Below are 20,905 nucleotides of genomic sequence, written 5' to 3' on the forward strand. Positions count from 1 at the left end.
GCTGCCAAATACCTGCTTCCCACTGTAATATTACAGTTAATGTTTATATAATAAAAAGCATAACTAAGCACAAAAAGAGAGAAAAAAGCAATCCTGTTCATACTTGAATTTATTCTGTCTCATCTGTAAAGTCCCCAACATTCCCCCCAATTCCTTTTCTCTGCCTGGTTCTGCCAGGGACTTTATCCTCTTCAATATTGGCAGGTTGTGGATTTTTGTCTGGGAGCAAAATGCATTGAATATTTTAAACTGGAAAGATATTTTAAATTGACTTTAATGAAAACATATTTTATTGTTGGGACAGATAGGTTTGTTTTACTTTTGTTTTGTTGCCATGGGAACTCAAGGAACACTGTTGTCTGGGTATTCCAATGATAGCAATTTGCTGGTACCACCCTTCCCCCAGCTTCATTTTCTGATGGAGATGGTGACACCACGAGGGACCCTCTTTACTGAGAAGAATGACAGCATTACCTCTGAGTGTGGTAAGGAGGAGGAGGGAAAGCAGAGAATTGGGTGGGAGAGACACCCCATGGACCCCCAAGGACCCCTCACTCTGGGTTCTGAGAGCCCTGGGCCAACCTGGCTCTCTAGATGGGTGCTAAGGAGACTTTAATTTCCTTTTCTAATTTTGCAAGTTCACAAAGCAGGGCACCATTCTCATTTCGGTTCCTTTTTTTTTTTTTTTTCATTTTTTCTTTCATTTTTTTTTTTTCTCCCCTTCACTCAACTCAGCAGCTGGCTGGCTGACAGCAGTAAAAAATACATTTCACTTTGCTGGTCAAAGGCCTAAAGCCAGAAGCAGGAAATCTGGAATTAAATGTTTCTTGTATCTGGAAAGAGGCATGACTAAGGTAAAACTGAATCCAAACACAAGCCCTACTTGTTCAAGGCTTCCAGAGAGAGTATATGAGAGTGTGTGAGTGTGTGAGAGAGTGTGTGTGTGTGTGTAAAGGTCAATTGAGTGTTTTTCCCCCCCTTCTAAATCACTGAAAGATAATTATAGTGGCTTGGGGAAAAAAGCCTCCTAAAATAAAACAAGCAAGGCAGAAGCTAAAAGGAAGCAAGTAGAAATATGACCAGCTAAGCTTTGAAGAACAGGGCACGGTCTCGCACGGCACACAATTGCTGCTTCATATAGTGATTTCCGTTTGGTGCAATTTTCACTGAATGTTTTTTCAGTTATCCTGTCATGGTACAACACAATTACCCCACAGGATATGATCTTATCATATGATTATTAAAAGTTTTTACAGTACAAGAGGACAAAAGCTATTATAGGTTTCTGAACATTTAAACGTTCAACGTACATGTGGTACCATTAAAAACAGGTTAGCCTTAGATTAGGTCAACACTGCCCTATGTTGAAAGCTGAGTAGGTTTGTATTATATAAAGAATTTAGTAAAATGCACCATGCCTGTGCCTTGAGGATGATTATTTCTCAAATATTTGTAGCACAGCAAAGATTTTATCAGTTTCTAAACTGTACAGTTAAAGGCAAACATACACTCCAGCCCCCAAGAATTCATTACACAGGAGAAATATTTTCAATGGACTGCAACTCTAAGAATGGGGGCTGGCTTTTAGGTGGGTGGAAGTAATGGGGAAGAGAAGCAATATATTCATTAGAAAATCCAGAGATTTTCCCCTTCCTGATCTACATCTAGTCTGGGGATTGAAAGCTGGACAGATAAATGGGCCTTTATTATTATCCAGATTTCACATTTCAGATTAGCAAAATGCTTATTTACGATGCGATTAATGGATCTGAAATAGGTAAGCCATTATGTATTAAAAAATAACATCTTTCCATAGGCATAAGATTTGTAGCAGCATGAGATTTTATTTTTCCCTAGGAATAATACAAGAATAACATTTTCCACCCCAAAGCAGAAACAGTAGGGGGGCCTTTTGCTATCACGGAGATTCTTATTAAATTCAGTCACTGTGAAAAGCAAGATTTTCTTCCCCTCCTCATTCTTCTTTCTTAAAAAAAAAAAAAAAGACTTAAAATCAACCCAAGTTAAAATTAACAAATCAATAGCATTATAACCTTGATTTGTTAGCATCTGAGCCACTAAATTATCATCATACATGAAATTGCTGGTTTGAAAAGATTTCGGCTTTGCTAAATCTCAAGTTAAATAATGGTGCTTAGTACACTAGGTTTTTAGATCTGCCTCATCTGATATTATGAAAAATTCAATACATTTCTCTACAGCAGAAGTCAGGGGTCAGCAAATCTATTACTGTAATGTAAGTAATCTGGCAACCTGCCAACTCTTTCTCCCTTTTATTACTTTTTTAAACACTAAGGCAGATAATTTTATATTTACAAAGTCTAAAATCCTCCAGGGCCTTGCCTCTCTTTCTCAACAAAAAGCAGCAGCCTTGCATTAGAGAAGTGTGTATCACACATGTCCTCATCATTTGCATTTTGTACAAAAGAAGAAAAGACCCTTCGTCTTTATTACACAACATTCCCCTCCCTTCCTCAGAAGCAGAGGAAAAATAATGTCAAACCTCATCTGAACAAGTAACCATTAATGCCTCCTGTATTGATTAATGCTTGCATGGAATGACTGAACTTTTGGGCCAAAATATTTAGCAAACAGTGCTTAATAGGAAAAATGAGAATCCATCTATTTACAGAGCTTGAAAAATGGTATTACAATAATGTCTGGAACTGATTGAATCCAGAGAGTGGGGGCAAGAAGTGGTGAACTTTTAGGGTTGTATTTGAATCCCAAAGTCACCCCAGTTACTGCATAGGCACTTTATGGTATCAAATCAGTGAGAAATTCCAGACCTAAAGGTTTGCTGGTGTCCTTGGAGCAGAATATTTTCTAGGGGCAGAGGGAAATAACATTGGTGCATGTCAGGTCAAAGATGCCACTACTGGCTAAGTGTGGTAGCTCACGCCTGTAATCCCAGCACTTTGGCAGGCGGAGGCAGGCGGATCACTTGGGGTCAGGAGTTCGAGACCAGCCCATCTCTACTAAAAATACAATAATTAGCCAGGCATGGTGGTACGTGCCTGTAATCCCAGCCACTTGGGAGATGAGGCAGGAGAATTGCTTGAACCCCAGTGGCAGAAGCTGAAGTGAGCCGAGATCATGCCACTGCACTCCAGCCTGGGTGACAGAGTGAGACTCTGTCTCAAAAAAAGAAAAAAAAAAAAAAAAGGCACTACTATTCTAATACTATTAGGCTTTTTTTTGTAGTAACAACGGAGTGACATATTTGTTCAACTGGGACTTCAGACCTGATCTCACCCCAAATGGAGTCATTACACCTCTGAGTTGATTCCAGGCTTGATAAATTTCTACGGCTTGGCCAGACATTTCCCTTTGCAGCCAGAAATTAAAATATAACTTCACTGTGAAGTATGGGAAGGAATCTTTCACCAAATATGGAGCCAATAGAAGGTATATTTTTCCTTTCTGAAGATGAGGTACACATGGTTGTTACAGTTCCAATAAGCATAGAGAGTTTTTCTAATCTCACATACTGTTCACCTCTCAGGTGCTAGACCATGACAATAAAAGTGGAAGAAGAGCTTTTGGGGGTAGGGAACCAAACCAAGAGCCAAATACACAAATGTGCTATGTAAATGAGCAGAGAAATGAGAATGTTTCCTCAGCGGGCACAACCCTGGTTGAGCACAGTAAAAGCTAAGCTCCATCTGAGAGAGATGTGAGCCGCAGATGAAGATCTCCATTTTATGGTGTGAACTTAAGTGGAGCAGAAAAAATAGTGTGCCGAGTGTGACAAGCTCTCCCCATAACCAAGACAGGTGAGAAAGAGGCCTCCAGTGTCACCTCCCCACGTGCAAGGATGTGAACTGAAAGTCTGGGGCACCAAACCACGGAGTAAGAAGCCACGCTGACATGAAGAACGAGCCTGTAGCGGGGCCCATCTGAGCCAACAAAATGGCGGCAGAGTGCAACACAGAGTCTGTGTGAAAGACTCAGTTTGCCCAAGAGCTACCAAAGCCAAACTGCCTTACATACTTTAAAAATGAGGTAGGTATAACTAGCATCACCTGTATTCTATACTAAGACACCTAAAAGGTATGGAGTCCACTATTAACAATGATGAAATATAACCATTTGTCACCACAAAAGGTCTCTTTTCTGGGAAAATGATCTGCTCACAGGGGCTTCATTACCTACTCAACGGGCAGCAGATGGACAAGAAAACTTTTTGAAGGCTTTAATGCTCTCTCCATTTGCCCCTGGAAGTGGGTGGGAGAGTTGTTTCTTAGGCCCACTGATAATTCTGATACCTCCCTCCATGGTCCCGGAGTGTGTGTGACCCTAAATGAAGAGAAGAAAGAAAGGTACGTGGTACTGGACACAGCAAGGTGGTGGCTCGGCTCCCATAAAGATGTGTCAGTGTGAGAGAGTTAGCTCAAGGATGACAGCTTTCCTGAACTGGAGTTACATGGATTTCAGGGGACTGTGTTAGAAGCAAGGTGGGAAGGTAGAGAAACCTCATTCAAGTCATTCATATATAATATTGATTAGGCATTACAATATTAACAGCCACCACCACGCATTACATTCTTATTAATACCAGGCACTCTGCATGCTTTAATTTCAACCATTACAGAAATAAATATCTACAGATATATTATTTTATCTCATTTTATGGATGACAAAACTGAGGTTCAGAGCTAAACGATTAAGTGACTAGTCAATGGCACACAGCTATTTAGTGTCAAAATTTGAGTTCAACCACCAAACTGCCTGCCTCTGCTAGTCCAGCTATCTTCATCTCAAAAAGGTGGCTGTGCATCTTCATACACAGAGGTATCAACACGGAGATGTACCAACATGGAGGAGATACTGAAAGATCACTCCTGCCTGGGTTAAGTGAATTCCTAGCTCCTAAGGAGTTACCTGGGAAACTGGAGTGAGCATTCTCCTTTTCTCAGAGGCAACAGGCCTATAAAATACATATGTAGCCACTCCACAAAGGGTCAACCTCCTACATCAGAAGAAGCCCTATGGCTTGGGCACTGGGCAACTACTCTTACAATATGCTACAATACCCATGCCATAGCTCTTCAAAAGGCAGTGATACTAGTTGGATCATGCCCAACTTAATATTGGATGGTAAGAGAAACTTGAGAATCATATCCTCCATGAATTCCAGCCTCTAGGACTTAATCTTACCAAGCCCAAGCTTCCCATGGTCTCCCTAATAAAGCTCCTTTGGGGCTTTCTATGATGTCTCCATGCCACATGTAAGAGCATCTAGACTGATGTTGTTCCTATGCCTTTCAAATGACAACCACATTGAAGCAAGTTGGAATGGACTTAAGGAAGGCTGATGTTATGTCCCAGGGATTAAAATGCATGCTTATTACAGTGAACACAGACCATGCATGGTGCCTAGCCCTCTACAATGCCAGCCAGCAACAACTGCAGCAATGACTCTTCTCAATGAAAAAAGCCCAATGACTTCGGAATTGAGTTGTATGGATCCATTTCAAGGGCAGATGAACATTATTTCAAGAATAATAAACCCAATACTGTTTTGTTTTGAGACAGGGTCTCATGCAATCACGGCTTACTGCAGCCTTAACTTCCTGGACTCAGATGATCTTCCCACCTCAACCTCCTGAGTAGATGGGACTACAGGTATGCGTCACCACACGTGGCTATTTTTTTCTATTTTTAGTAGAGATAGGGTATCACCATGTTGCCCAGGGTGGTCTCAAACTCCTGGGTACAAGCAATCCACCCACCTTGGCCTCCCAAAGTGCTGGGATTACAGGGTAAGCCACTATGCCCAGCCAACATGGCAGTGTTTTCAATGTGATGTGTACCCCACAAATGATGGAAGCCAGTGTCAAAATATAAAAATAGGCAAACAACTATTGCATTTAAGCCCCATGCATGTTAGATCCTACTGGTTCCAGAACTTCTGAAATGTTCAACAGTTCTCCCACAACATTTATTATTTTGGTCAAACTTTGTAGTAACTTACACAAAAACAAAATGTTCCAAGAGGTTTTCAGTGGAAGAGTTAAGAATATACTTTAATGGTAAACAATTACATTCTTCTGTCATATGATACTTTTTTTCCCTTTTCTTTTTTGGAAGCATGCTTTCTGAATTTTCAATAGTTCCTTTGTGAAGGCATCTGTTACTCACATAATTGAAAAGATGTTTGTGCAGTGGCATGCTTGAGAGTACAGTTATTTAATCTTAATGATAAAACCCTGAGGACAGAAAATCATAAGTAGAAACCTTTTGTTATTTATCAAAAAGAAAAGGGCTAAGACACCTAATCTATTCTCAAATTTAAATTCATGCTTGATGAAAACTATCAATAAAACATGGGACCTGCAAGGTTTCTTAAATACTATAGTTAGGTTCAAAGGGTGGGGCAGAGGAAGTAGGATAAAAACAAAAATGAGACAATAAAGGAGCTCGACAAAGAAAAACTGCTGTTTGGCAAGCTTTTTTTTGGGAGGGGGGGTCAAACAAAGAACTCGCTGTACTTTACAGCATGACATACACACTTGATTAGTTTGTGCCTGAGGGTGTTTTTACACTCAACAGTGTAAACTCTAACTTCTATTAATTACAACTTGCATTTAGAGGCAAATTTAAGAATTTTTAAATAGAGATTTTTTTCAAAGGCTGTTGTTTATTTTTTTAAAATAGAAACCAGTTTTTCTACTCCAGGGTCTGGCTAGAGTTTTGTTTTCCTTTCTAAAAGTTTCTTGAAATATCCAGGCATTGGAAAGTTATCAGAGCATTTTAGGCATGCTGAGTGATACAGACTCTGCGGCTCTTGTGTATGAAATTACCTGACTGTCCTTTGGAGAGAAATTCTTTACAGATGACAAGAAGAAGCTACTCTGGGTGTAGGGTGTTTGCATTGAACTGACTCAGAGCCCTGTAAGAACAAGCTTGGTGGAGTGTAGATGGAAGAGAAGCTGTACAACCTCAGTCAGCCTAACTCTGGGCAACTTGTTTTCAGTTTCCTGGGCTTCTGGTTGTTGATAAGGGCTAGGATGCCCTCTGTGGGTTTAGGGAGATGAGAGTGGCAGGGTGGCCGTGTTGCAGAGGTAAGCCCAATAGGGGCCACAGGTCAGGACTGCCATGAGAAAGACAGTGTTGGGAAAGGAAATGCAAGTCCATTGACTGGGTAACCTTACCATGGGTGAGGATGGGCAGAGTCTACCCACCGCACCTTAGGATAATAGTTCATAGACATGAGAGGATAAACTACACTACCTGCCTTTGGGGTATGTGACTTGGAAATTCAGCCTTAGGACTTTCCTGACAGCCCCTACCTTTTTATACACATTTTCCAGAGGGGACTTTGCTCATTTCAGTTGAAATTTCTCTCTTCCTTCTTTGATCCCTGTTGAACTTATTTTTTTTTTATTACATAAAACTAGTTTTTATAGATGTAGTTTTTTTTTTTTTTTTGAGACAGAATCTCGCTCTGTAGCCCAGACCGGAGTGCAGTGGCGTGATCTCGGCTCACTGCAACCCTCCACTTCCCATATTCAGCCATCCCGTGATCATCCCGTGATTCTCGTGCCTCAGACATCTGAGTAGTCAGGATTACAGGTGTGTGCCACCAGCCCCAGCTAATTGTTGTATTTTTTAGTAGAGGCAGGGCTTTACCATGTTGGCCAGGCTGGTTTCGAACTCCTGGGTCTCAAGTCATCTGCCCGCCTCGGCCTCCCAAAGTGCTGGGATTATAGGCGTGAGCCACCATGCCCAGCCCACAGACATAGATATACTCTCTTCCATGTGTGTACGGCCTTTGACTCAGATCTTGTGATGGGTTAGATAAACCAAGGATCATGGCATCTTCCAGTTCTAATGAGTCGTGGTGGCTCCCTGGGGATGCCATACTGAGAAGAATTCTGAGGCTGAACCCGGGCTCACCGGAAGCAGCATCCTGTTCCTTTAGCAATCTCAGCTATGAATGTGGTGGCAAGGGTACCTCCTCATTGTTTGCCAGCCAATTCTCAACTCTTTGCTTTATATGTTCTCATTACCCCTGAGAGTGCTGTCTGCACATGGCAGATGTCCAAAAAACACCGATTGGGTTTTGAGGGCAGCAGTAAATGAAAAAGACAGTTAATCAAATGGCAAATCTATCCTATCCAAGAAAAAGCAACAGGCCAATAGGAGAGGGCTCCTTGCCCATTCCAAATGTAATCTTAGGCTGTGTTGATAGACTGACACTGCCCGCATCCTGAGAAATACTACATGCCACATCTGGAGTAGCTTTCGGTATTCTGAGTGACACAAACTGGAGGTGCCTGCATGAGAGCAAGCCGAGCTGGTGAAGGTCCATTACTGACGCTCTGAGGCTTGGTTGAATGGAACAGGAAGACCTGAAGTGAAAGAGGAGCTTTGACAAGCTCCTGGACGCAATCAGAGCAAAGGGAGCAGACATGTGGTGAGTCGTCCTCCGAAGGCAAGGCAGGGTCAATGGGAAGCCACAGAGGGTGTTTTGCTCAGCACACGGAAGAGTGTGTAGAGCAGAGTAAGAGCGCTTGGAACCCTGAAGCTTCCTCCAGGCCCTCCCACTGCAGGGCGCTGTATCAGAGGCTGGAGAGCCTAATGTCAAGCATAGTTCAGTCTTTGTGGAACTTGGCATCCTGTAGGCTATATTTTGCCCATGGGCATGTTTGATTTAGCTTATATAAAATATTTTTTTAAATATTGGAGCCAGTGTTTGTAAGTTAGGTTATTTCACATTAAAAAATATCTTGAAAACATAGAAGGTCAGGAAGCACACAGACGGCATCTACCTACAGCAACAGTGTGGGCTGGTCCCTTTGGGCTCTCTGGCCCGGGCTGTGCGTGCCAGTTTCACACTTTCCAGCCGTGGCCCCTGCACTCATCTTTGCTACCTGCCTCCATAAACATCTGAGTTTGTGGCCAAGATGTAGGAGCGGAGCTTCTCCACTGACCTGGGTGAAGGACTAGTTTTCTAAATTTCCCATCTGATGCTGACTGATGCTTTTGTAAACAACCATAAAAATGAATTGCTAGAAAAACGGAATTCAAAAGGAGGCATACAAAACACAAGCCCCAAGTTTTTATTAGCTTCAACAGACATAATGTTATTCTGGCAAATTTCAGCGTAAGTGTATCAATGCTTATTCGCAATTGCTGTGCTTATTAGCTTGTTATGGGCTAGTAGAAAACAGTTTATGGACAAGTCAGAAAATCTCATTTGAGTAGCACTGGTCTAGGGAGTTGCTAGGGGTCCTCTTAAATATACAATTCTGAGATGTTGCCTGTGACTTTCTGAATTGCATATCTATTAACTCCAAGGGTGTCCAAATGAGCAAGAATACATGGAGTCATGTCCTTGATGTGCACAGAACTGTAACTCACCTTTCCTTCCCCAGCCTTTATCCATGGTATGATTAGGTGGGTTCCTTAGAACCTGATATATTTTTGGTCCTTAACTTAAAGCACATGCGTATCTTATTCAAAACATGAAGCCTCCCACACTCTGCCTTATACCTTCAGAGAAAAAAGGCAGAAGCTCCAGCTATCACCCAGTATCTGCCCAAGTACATCTGGCTTGGGTACAGCTCACCTTAAGTCCCTGCAAAGAAAGCTGCCTCAGCCATGCAGGGTGACAATCTTGTCCAAGGAATGCTTATGGTAAAAGCAAAAGGTTGGATTTGAAATTAGGCATTATGTGTGCAAGAAGATGAAGAATAATTGCTAATTTCCCTCACAAACAAATACATTTGTTTATGATTTTGATTTTCTAAATACTCAAAAATGCACATCATAAAGTACTTTTGCTTTAATGCTCCTTTTAAAATCCCTAATAACAACTTCATGTGCTCCACAGAAACAGACCATGTAATTTATTCAGGAAAATTAAAACCAGTAATCTAGCATTCTGGGTAAAGATTTTTTTCCCCCTGCATGGACTTTAAAAACATTTTTTAAAAAGGGAAATCTGCATGTGAAAACAAAGCCTTTAAAGTGATTTACTATTCCAGAAAATCAAGCTAAGAAAATTCCATAAAAGTAGCCATTTTCCTTTTTGTTCCTTTACTGATAAAAATAAAGTGAACTGGTTACTTTTAAGTAAAGAGTTAGACAAGAAAGAAAATGTTCCACTTAGAAGGAATGAGGTGGGTATTTTTCTTTGCATCAAAAGCTACAGTAACTTTATCTATAAATCCTGAGCAAGAAATGTCCAGAATAACCACATTTCATAAGCTTTGCTGAGTTTGAGACATCTACATAGCAACAGCCTTGCGATGGGAAAACATTAATGCTTTTTATATTGGTAATCATCTGTAACACGAGCAATTAAGTACAGTACTAATGGACTATGGCCAGGAGCCTGGTACTAATATTAAAAACTGACAGAGATGAATAGATTTGGAAGCAAAACCAGGCTGACAAAGACATTTTTATGAAGTGCTTGGACCTATTTGATTTAAACCAATCAGAGGCAAGTTTGTACGAGTCAGGCCTTCAGCGACAATGATGTATTCACAAGCATTGTACCATTTCTGCTTTGCCTTAAATAAAAACACCCATTGATTCTTTTCAACAACCCACACTTTCATTATTGCACTCATTAATAAACCAAAAGTGCTCAACTAATATACAAGTAACATTTTACTGAGGAACTGGCTACATTTTTCTTGTAAAATGAAAACGTTTACTGGAAACATGAACCACAGTGCATGAAAAATAAATCAGTGGATAATGCATAGAGATCACTCACTTCTTCATCTTCTAGGAAAGCAAAGCTGGTGGCAGGGAAATAGGAACAAGAGCAGTTCTCTTTATCAGAGTGAAAAGAATGAGAACAGAAGAACCCGCAGCCTAGTAGGAAGAGCTCTCATCATCCTGATTTGGTTTGGAAGGCTTTACAAAATTCCAAGGGCATTTCCAGACTAGATATTTGCCCACAAAGTCCTGACCATTCTCAACTCATTGACCCTTCTTGAAAACAGTGTTCCTTCACCAATCCAGTCATCTCTGTTTTATCTGTTCATGCAACCTGTGACTAGCAAGAATGAATGAAATCCACCATAATCATGAAGTTTTAGCCCAGAGCTTCAGTCTCGTCTTGGATATATGTGCATGTCCTCTGCCCTTCTTTGGTAGAACCAATTAAAAGGAAGACATCTAGAACGGTAATCCTAGCTTTTTCTCCCCACCACAACACATAGGATTATGGGTGATTCCTCTTGGAGAATGATTGATTGAACATTGAGAGAGACACTGTTGTAAACAAAATCAATGATCTTCAAATTTTGGTAGTTAGCGGTTGCATCTGATCACAAGGATGTGAGAGGAGTCTAGATGGCAAAAAGGAAATACCAAGGAAAGGTAAAGGACCTTGCTAATCACCCTGGGACAGCTATGCTCCAACAACATGGTTGGAGGCTCCACACTGCCATTTTTGGTGTCACCACACATAAAATGGGCTCTGCATATGGGGTTCCCACTTGGCGGATGGCCTATTGTCTTTCAACTCCAAATCCACCCTTCTGTACTCTGCTTGCTGATGCTAGGACTGGAATTCTGTAAATTACACATCCCTTTTGTCAGCTATCTTCCTGTTACTGTTCTGCAAACAGCGTGTCCTGGGAGGCAGGGAAAGAAAAGGAATCTCCTTTCCATTTCACTTTTTCATATCAGTGTCAACTCCACAATGCATTAGCAGCAGCAGCGGGTTGCAGCCTCTAGTTTCAACAGTCCCCCAGCAGTTTCAGCGCCTGTCCTCTGAGGTCTGGCAGCAGCCAGGGAGCACCGCCTCCTCAGGTTTCAGCCCAGCTCTGCAGTGCTCCACCTCTGAGCTCCTGAAGCATCAGTGCTGGTTGGGTGACTCCTTCTTACCAGGGACCTGAACCCCAGCTCTGAGGCACATTCTCCAAACTTCTGGGTGGTGACAACCAACCTCTCTTCTCTGTTCTGTCACCCTAGGGAACTTACAGTTGTTGCCCCCGTGTTAACTTAGTGCCTCACACCAACCCCTGTTAAAGCAACTGCCTATGGTGAAGTCTCTTTGTTGAATACCCAGTGTGGTTTCCATTTTCCTTACTGCACCCTGACTCATACACTGACCAAACAAATTCTGGATTTGGAAAAGTGACATCACTCTTCAAAAAGTTTAATCGAGTGAGAAAGCAAACCTTTATGGAATATCCAATCTGGTCCCAAGAATAGGGAGAGAAGAGAAAAATTTTAAGACATCTTTAATCATGTTTCTTAATTGCTAAAGTTTCTGGTATCTCTACTAAAATTTTCTAATGTGATTGAAAGCTTTCAGGAATCTCCTGAAAGAAGTAAATAATCAAAAGTACACAATCTTCAGAAGAATCCTACTTTTATTCACAGACCTGATCTCACACACACACACACACACACACACACACACACACACACACACACACACACACTACTATGGGTTCAGTCCTTCTCTCCATGCCAAACCTTCTCTCTCTCTCTTTTTATTTTTTTTTACCATGCGATACTTTGTAATTAATTTGATTGATGTTTTCATTCTTTAACTAGATGAGCTAACAGCTGAGATACACTCCTTTTTCAAGCTTTAATTGCTGTCTGCTCCTTTATGTTTGATGGTTCAGGTGTTGAGGGCATTTGCATATAAAGGAAAGGGATGTCCACTCTCAAAACAGAATCTATTTGAAAACAGGGACAGAGTTTCTAATAAAAATGTTCTGGCTGGGTGTGGTGGCTCACGCCTGTAATCCCAGCACTTTGGGAGGCCGAAGTGGGTGGATCATGAGGTCAAGAGATTGAGACCATCCTGGCCAACCAACATGGCGAAACCCCGTCTCTACTAAAAATACAAAAATTAGCTGGGCGTGGTAGCACGTGCCTGTAGTCCCAGTTACTCGGGAGGCTGAGTCAGGAGAATCGCTTGAACCTGGGAGGCAGAGGTTGCAGTGGGCCGAGATCATGCCACTGCACTGTAGCCTGGTGACAGAGGAAGACTCCGTCTCAAAAAAAAAAAAAAGTTCTGAATGAAGCCTTGACTCGTAAGTCAAAAACAAGTAGCCTGTGGTTCCTTAGACATTATTTTCGGAACACTCACCTGAGATATCAGTGCTACTTTGTACTAGGACATCAGTGGTGTACCTTATACATACAGTGAGAATGGGTGAGTTTTTGTATTAAACACTGTCAGAAATAACATATTTTAAAAATTGATGTGTTGTATTGAAAAACAATGCTATAAAGAGTAATAATTTGAACATCTATTATCAATTTTTAAAAATCCTTCTGAATTACAACCCTGCCAAGTTAGGCAATCCTTTGGGAATACTTTGTAGCAATTTTTCATGGTGTACTAAACCCAATTCAATTTATTATTACAAAAACATTCTTGTTGAACGGCCATACTAAAGCTGAGTTAAATGCAATACAGATAAAAGTACAATTGAACTTGAAAAAAAAGACTAAGAATTGATGAGTTAAATGGTATTGCCTGAGGATGTACGTATAAGACCCAAAGGGAAGTGCCAGTTATAAGGAAGTTGGTAATGACCTAAACAAATTAAGTATGGGCTTGAAGCATAGAGGGATAATGCATTAATCTGCTAACTGGTCTTTAACGGTGTGAATAACGGAGTCCTAATGCAAACGGGAAATCCACTCCTGTGGATGCAACATAGTAGGCTAATTTTGCATTACTTCTTGTTTGCATCCTCATCATCTTTCTGAAATAGGCTGAAATTGTTAGAAAACCAAGCCACACAGAGCTTGGTAAGAAGATTCCGTAGAAGAAAAATACCAGGATGCAATAAAACAACAGATTTGATCTGGGGCCATTTCTCTTACTATGAGAAATCCTTACTCTTCAATGCTAATACTATGAGAAGTGCTTACTTTTCAATGTCAACCTCAGAGTAGCATTGCAGATTTTTCAGAAGCTAAAGGTTCTCATGTTAAGAGAGCCTAAAGAGAACATACTGAGTAATCTATGCTTGTGGGAAAAAAAAAAAAAGGCATTGTCAGGCAGGTGGTCACATGATAGAACCAAACTAAAAGAACATCTAATTTTAGCCCCTGTAACAAGAGAAAGCCATGTTCCCTAAAAATCACAAGGCGGTATGCAAAGTAAAATGCCAGAGGGAAATTTTCAGTTTCCCAAAAGGTCATTTAGACTTCCTCTGTCTTATCCTTGACCAGAAGCTCCTTTCAATTAACACACTTTTAACTAAGCAATTTCATGAAATGGTTTCTTACCTTTCATAATGTCTGCGGGTACAAGTGGCAGCGCTGGTGCTCCCAGGATTACCACCTAATTCATCATAAATATGTTTCCACTGACGGCGGGCTGTTATCTGAAAAAATGGCAATGGGAAATTCAATCTTACATCATAAGAGATTCATAGTGCCAGGCTTCAATACATATGCAACAGTCAGAAGAGAACAGTCTGTTCTGGAAACCCAGAAACAGAGAAGTCCAAAAGAGTATATGGGGTGATTTATGGTTTCATAGTGAGATCTCGCTTTCAGCACTTTTCTTTACAATAAAAATGGAATTCTACTTTTGGACGTGTATTTTGTCATCCTAAGTGCATTTCATTTAAGACACCTCCCTGGATATTCATGTAGGTTTGTCAAGGTCTCATACTCATACCCTGTTCCTTTAAGTCATTTGATAAAGCATCAAAATAAAATCAGGTTTTAGCTGAAATATATCTTAGTTCAACAGTTTAGATGAATCAACATTAACATTGCCTGAGGCATGTGGAAATGGGGAACCGGGTGGGTATAGAGGTAAAAAAGAGTCTTTTACCAAACATGCTTTTGTATCTTCTGATTTTCCATCCATGTGAGGTGTTGCCAATTTAAAAAATAAATAAAATTACTACACAGATTAAGTTAAATGATCAAATTGGTTGTGGAATTTATAGTCATCTCAGGCTATATTTTTATGCCAGCTTCTCTAACCACCAAAACAAAACCAAAATCTGAAACTGTATATGTTGCAAGCTGTTTATTTTTATTCACTTAGGTCAAGAAAATGGGATATTGATCAAATCATATGAAAACTAACATATTCCACAGTTAAAATGCTAGCTATGTACATTATTGAGTTGAGTGAATAAAAACAAACAGCTTGTAATATACTGAGCTGCACACTATGGTCTTGTTTAATTTTTTCCTTTAATTTTATTTTCGTACAAAAATTAAGATTTTACAAAATAACAGATGCAAGATCTGGCAAATGATTAATCTGGGGAAACCATGTCATTTACTACATCCAAGTAAGTCTAGTATTTCCTTGAAATTTGGAAGACAGAACAAGTTCTGAGGCCCTCGTGAACATTTCTCAACAGGGTTACGGGAAAACTCTGTTATTTGAATGTGTAGGGGACAGGGCGTGGCAAAGGTGCCAGTGGAATTTAATACAGTCAAGCAGGAGGCTTCTTTTGAAAAATACCCACGAGGCTGCCAGCGGAGTTCACCAAGGGGCTAAAGGCAGCAATCAAATGAAAAAAAAAAATTAAAAAACCTCAACTTGCAACTGGGGCTCTGTAATTGTAAATCTGAGGAGGAGGAGATGGCTGGTTAAATATTATGGGGTAAATGGTACCTTTTCTATTTCAAATAGAACCCCTTCATTTTCATAAACCCTTCTCAACAGGCCCAAATAGGACCTCGAGACAATGTTAGCTGTGCATTATTCAATTTCCCATGAAGCATTCTTGCACCAATCGGTTTCAATAGTTCTCACTAGACAGAACCACCTCTTAATCTACTAGCAGGTGTAACTGAAAATAAAATCCTCCTTATTTACAGTTTGTTTTAGATTACAAGAAATGGTTTCAGCCCCCTTTCAAAACACTCAAAATATGTATTTTGATAATTATTTTATATTTAGTTACAATCTGCCTCCAACCTTTAAATGATACAATCTTGGGCTAATCTGAGGCCCACATATCAAGGGAGATGAAACAGGATACCTCCAAGTGCCTACACGATTCCTCAAAGACCCTAGAATACCCTTTGAAACACACCTCCACATTCCCCTCACTCAGATGAGACCTGTGGGCCCTGGGGGTGACAACAGGGTTAGAAAACAGCCTGTGTGTGTCCCTGTAATCACTTAAGAAACCATCACTCTGATCATCCTTGTGTCTCTTGTGTACACTGTATATTTTATAAAGGATTTTCGCATCCATGACATCATATAATCCTCCCATAGCCTGTGAGGCAGGTTATAGGAAATCTCATTCACAGAAGAAGGGAGATTCAGAGAGGCTGCACACTTGCCCAATGACACACAGCAGCAGAGTGCCAAAACTAGGATCCATATGGTTGTCTTCTGGTCTCAAGAGTGGACTTCTTTTCACTGCATAAAGCAGCTTCCTGCATAAAGCAGCATCAGAATGACCTGAGAATAGCCCATGCTTGTAACAAGTTGGTAACACAAAACTCTGGGAGCCTTTTCCTTCAAATGAGGCAGGTAACTGTGGGAATCACTGTTTCTGCTGTGAGTTCTCAACCTTTAGCTTTGAGTGTTTCCCAATGGGGAAATCTAGCTAAGAGGACAGCATCAATTTAAGGTAGTGAGTTGAATTAACAGTGTTCTGAGGTTTTACTCTCAAAGCATAAAGTCCGCCCTAACCACTTGTATCTCTAGTTAGAACAGAAGTTCTGGCCGGGCATGGTGGCTCACGCCTATAATCCCAGCACTTTGGGAGGCCGAGGCGGGCGGATCACCTGAGGTTGGGAGTTCAAGACCAGCCTGACCAACATGGAGAAACCCCGTCTCTACTAAAAATACAAAATTAGCTGGGGTGGTGGCGCATGCCTGTAATCCCAGCTACTCGGGATGCTGAGGCAGGAGAATTGCTTGAACCCGGGAGGCAGAGGTTGCGGTGAGCTGAGATCGCGCCATTGCACTCCAGCCTGGGCAACAAGAGCAAAACTCCGTCTCAAAAAAAAAAAAAAGAAGTGCTATATTAAGTTCACCACCGAGTCACAAATAAGTCTCAATTATATCAGAATCCATCCACTCACTCATCCGTTAATTCACCAAAAATTTATTGGACATCGCCCATTTATTAGGCACTGTGCTAACAAATGTTACAGCTGGGATGCAACAATGAAAAGCAGACCCAGCATGCAAGACCACTGTATTCTAGTAGGGGATACCCACAATCAACGAGTGAACACATATATCAATAAAATAATATAAATTGTGAAAACTGATGAGCAAGAAAGCCGGGGATATTTAGGGTGTGAAACTGACCACGCCTCCCTCCCCATCCTACCATCTAAACGAGGGAATGCCCTATGACACACTTGTCTATCAGAGAAAAGAAAAGACCCTTTAGGAATAAATAATGCATTATCACAGGAGGGAAAAATAATCTATCTCATACTAGGTTTGAAACTGTAGCCACAGGAAGCCAACATCAAGCACCGCTGGGCATTAATAAGCTGTGTGCAGTAGGCCAGGGGTCTGTGTCAGCCCCCTAGCACTTAGTAAGCTCTGGTGTTTAAATACAGTTTTTACCAGTGAGGATCATCTGGAGTGAAGACAGGTCTGGCCCTTCGAGGAAGTGGTTCCTCTATTTACTGAGCTTCCACTGAATGGCCTGGATGAATTGGGCCATTTTGAGATATTTTCTTTCCATGGGAAAGTCATAAAATGTGCCCTTCACAACTGTTAAATGCTGTTAAGTACACAGGTCTCCTAGGCACACATCTCTGTTTTTTTGGTCTCTAGATGTAAATCAAACACTAGCCATGGACTCTAGAGGAAGAAATGTCTAAATTCTCCCATTGTCCAAACCCATGATGGGTCTCAGAGCCCAATAAGGAGAGAGAACAGGGCAGGGAAACATCTCCTGGCTTCATGTAAATCTGCCTTCTGTATTAACATGCTTTAATTGTGCCTAATTATGTACTTGCTTAAAGTTTTTATTCTGTTGTCCAATGTCCTCTCTGGATGTGGGTAAGCTTTAAAATTCCATCTGGAATAAAACCAACGTCTGCCTCCTAGTGTCTTGTACCCAGCCTCAATCAGCTGGAAAATTTGATCTAATCAAGGGGCTAGTTTGATCAACTCTCTCACTAAGCCTCAGGCCTCCTGGTTATAATTCGTGTTTCAACCTGACCTTCTATTATATTAGCTTTTTAGGGGAACAGAGAACTTCTGGCTCTTTGTTTCCTTTTTTTTTTTGAGACAGAGTCTCACTCTGTTGCCCAGGCTGGAGTGCAGTGGCGCGGTCTCGGCTCACTGCAAGCTCCGCCTCCCAGGTTCACACTATTCTCCTGCCTCAGCCTCCTGAGTAGCTGGGACCACAGGTGCCTGCCACCATGCCTGGCTAATTTTTCTGTATTTTTAGTAGAGACGGGGTTTCACCGTGTTAGCCAGGATGGTCTCGATCTCCTGACCTCGTGATCCGCCCATCTGGGCCTCCCAAAGTGCTGGGATTACAGGCGTGAGCCACCGCGCCTGGCCTGGCTCTTTGTTTCCTAAAGAAAATAGCCAAATTCATCCACACAGTTATTTCTTTTGAGCTGTGCCTCCTCTTCAAGGTCCGCAATTAGATGACAGATTCACATCACCATCCACCAATGCTTACCATTTTCGGGCACTATGCCTGTGCAGAGGTATGGAGGTGAAAGGAAGGGATGGAGGGTAGAGTGTGAGATGGTGTCACGAAAAGAAAGAGATGTTACTGCTTTCAAGGTTCATAATTTAGTGGGAAGCATAACTTCACACAATTAACCATAACGCAAGATGAAAAACCGAGCAGACTACACCCAAGTAAAACAAACCAATCTAGGTGCATGTGAGATTTAATCTCACTTTGAAGACATTGAAAGTTATTTCTCCCTAGTGTAGGTAAGACCCAAGAGACTCTGTGAAAAGCACTCCACACCTACTATGTTCATAAAATTTTCATTGCTTATAAATATAGTGGTTTTCAAACTGTCTTTAGAGGATGGGCATGGTGGCTCACGCCTGTAATCCCAGCACTTTGGGAGGCTGAGACGGGTGGATCATCTGAGGTCAGGAGTTCGAGACCAGCCTGGCCAACATGGTGAAACTTTGTCTCTACTAAAAACACAAAAATTAGCCAGGCGTGGCAGTGGGTGCCTGTAATCCCAGCTACTCAGGAGGCTGAGGCAGAAGAATCACTGGAATATGGGAGGCGGAGGATGCAGTGAGCCAAGATCATGCCACTGCACTCCAGCCTGGGCAACACAGAGAGGGACTCCGCCTCAAACAAAACAAAACAAAAACAAACAAAAAACCGACAACAAAAAAAAATTGTCTTTAGAACCCAGGTAGCATTTTAAGGTAGCCTGAAAGTAACTCTCCACACTGCCCACCTGGTCAAGACGACTGGTCTGGTGAGTGGAAAAATAATCTGTCCCTTCCACAGTTTTATTGGACGAAAATATCCTGTCACTTAAAAAAAGTGGAAAATCACTATTTTAACTCAAGACATGCTCTTGGAGCTTTGATTTCTCTATCTTTGAGGCTGCAGGAATGAAATAATTCTGGTATTTTTGCAGCCTGGTGAGGAAATAGGTATCAGAAATCTTTCAGACTTAAACTCTTTCAGTAGCTTAAGAATGTGTAGGAAATACGAAGTCAACAGAAGAGTTTGCCTGAAAGCAATGTTGCCTGGGCTGTTCTGAGAAACAGCTTCTTTCTCAGGACACCTTGAGGGTGGACTGAATTCAAGGAAGATGACTTTCTTTTCCTGGTAGTACTCCAGGAACTGGAGCCTTTCAAAACTACATGACATCATCTTTGGCCTGGAGAATTTTGAATTTAAGCGAGAGGCTTTGCCTGTTCAGAAAACTAGGGTTAGATTCAGAGGATGTCTTAAAAATGATGTCAAAGCCAGAATTTGATGTCAAAGCCTAATCCTTTCAGCAAGGAAAGAGGCTTCTTCCAGATTAAGAACAATGGCCCTGTCTCACTGGTGGCAGGAGAAAGGGTTGCTAACTGACATTCTTAGAAGGCACCACTGTGTATCACCCTGTGCCTTGAGGACAAGATGTACTCAAGACCCATTTCCCAACTCTACCTTCTCTCCAGATACTGCCTCTGGCTTGCCATCAAGTGGTTAGCCAAATGGAAATCACTTTAGCAAACCACCGCCATATGCTGCATCCTGGTAATACCCCAAGCTACTCTTCCAGCATTAATTGCTTCACCAGACACTGAAGTGAAAGCCTTTTTAGTTCATCAGCAAAGATTTATCCAGCTCTACCTCTTCAAATGTAGGTGATCCACATTCTAATGTTTGGAAGGAAAAGTTGGGTACATTGCAAAGGAAGGGTCCTCGTCAATTAATCAAAATGCCAGAATATTGTTTTGTAGGAAATCAAATCCATTCAATATATTTATGCTCTCTCAACCTAAGGATGAAGAAACACTCTATACATTTCCAGCAAAGGCAGAAGAGACTGAGAGAACTGCATATAGCCATTAGTCAAATGCTATAAAGGCTTACAATGAAACTTCTGCTCCTCTTTTTTTTTTTAAATTCAATTTGATGGTTGTAGAGGACTGAAATGAAATAATCCATAATCCGCAATTCAAACCAGAAGGTTTGGAATAGTTTATAACCACAAACAAAAACAAGCCAATTAAGATGGCCTCTTTTTATAACCAGAAGGGATTCCAGAGAGATGTCTTTATCCAATCACAAGTTAACCGCAGAAGCAATACATCTACAGCTTTTATACTTGCAGTTTTTTACTATTATTGAATATTTACATTATCCATACTTCTTGACTCATCTCCTGAATTCACACATTTTTTCTCAAGAATCAGATAAAAATCTCAGCTAGTAATTAGTACATCTGGTAAAGCTCATGTTAGATACAAAAAAACAGACTAAAAAATGCTACA

The 20,905-nt window shown here is 41.2% G+C and overlaps 1 protein-coding gene and 1 long non-coding RNA gene across 3 annotated transcripts in view; one reads left to right on the forward strand and one right to left on the reverse strand.

Annotated features, from left to right (window-relative positions):
- ARID5B (AT-rich interaction domain 5B) overlaps window positions 1-20,905 on the reverse strand; it is a 195,564-nt gene that overhangs the window by 12,914 nt on the left and 161,745 nt on the right. For both annotated transcript variants that reach the window (XM_004049457.5, XM_004049458.5), the window contains one exon: window positions 14,254-14,351. In XM_004049457.5, the coding sequence (XP_004049505.4) occupies window positions 14,254-14,351 (98 nt within the window). The remainder of the gene's footprint in view (window positions 1-14,253; window positions 14,352-20,905) is intronic.
- The window catches only part of LOC129525056 (uncharacterized), a 79,191-nt gene continuing 58,627 nt past the window's right edge, over window positions 342-20,905 (forward strand). Inside the window, exon 1 of the long non-coding RNA XR_008669084.2 lies at window positions 342-485. This is a non-coding gene — a long non-coding RNA (uncharacterized lncRNA). The remainder of the gene's footprint in view (window positions 486-20,905) is intronic.

The sequence above is a fragment of the Gorilla gorilla genome, chromosome 8 (assembly GCF_029281585.2).
Source record: "Gorilla gorilla gorilla isolate KB3781 chromosome 8, NHGRI_mGorGor1-v2.1_pri, whole genome shotgun sequence".
Taxonomy (NCBI): Eukaryota; Metazoa; Chordata; class Mammalia; order Primates; family Hominidae; genus Gorilla; species Gorilla gorilla.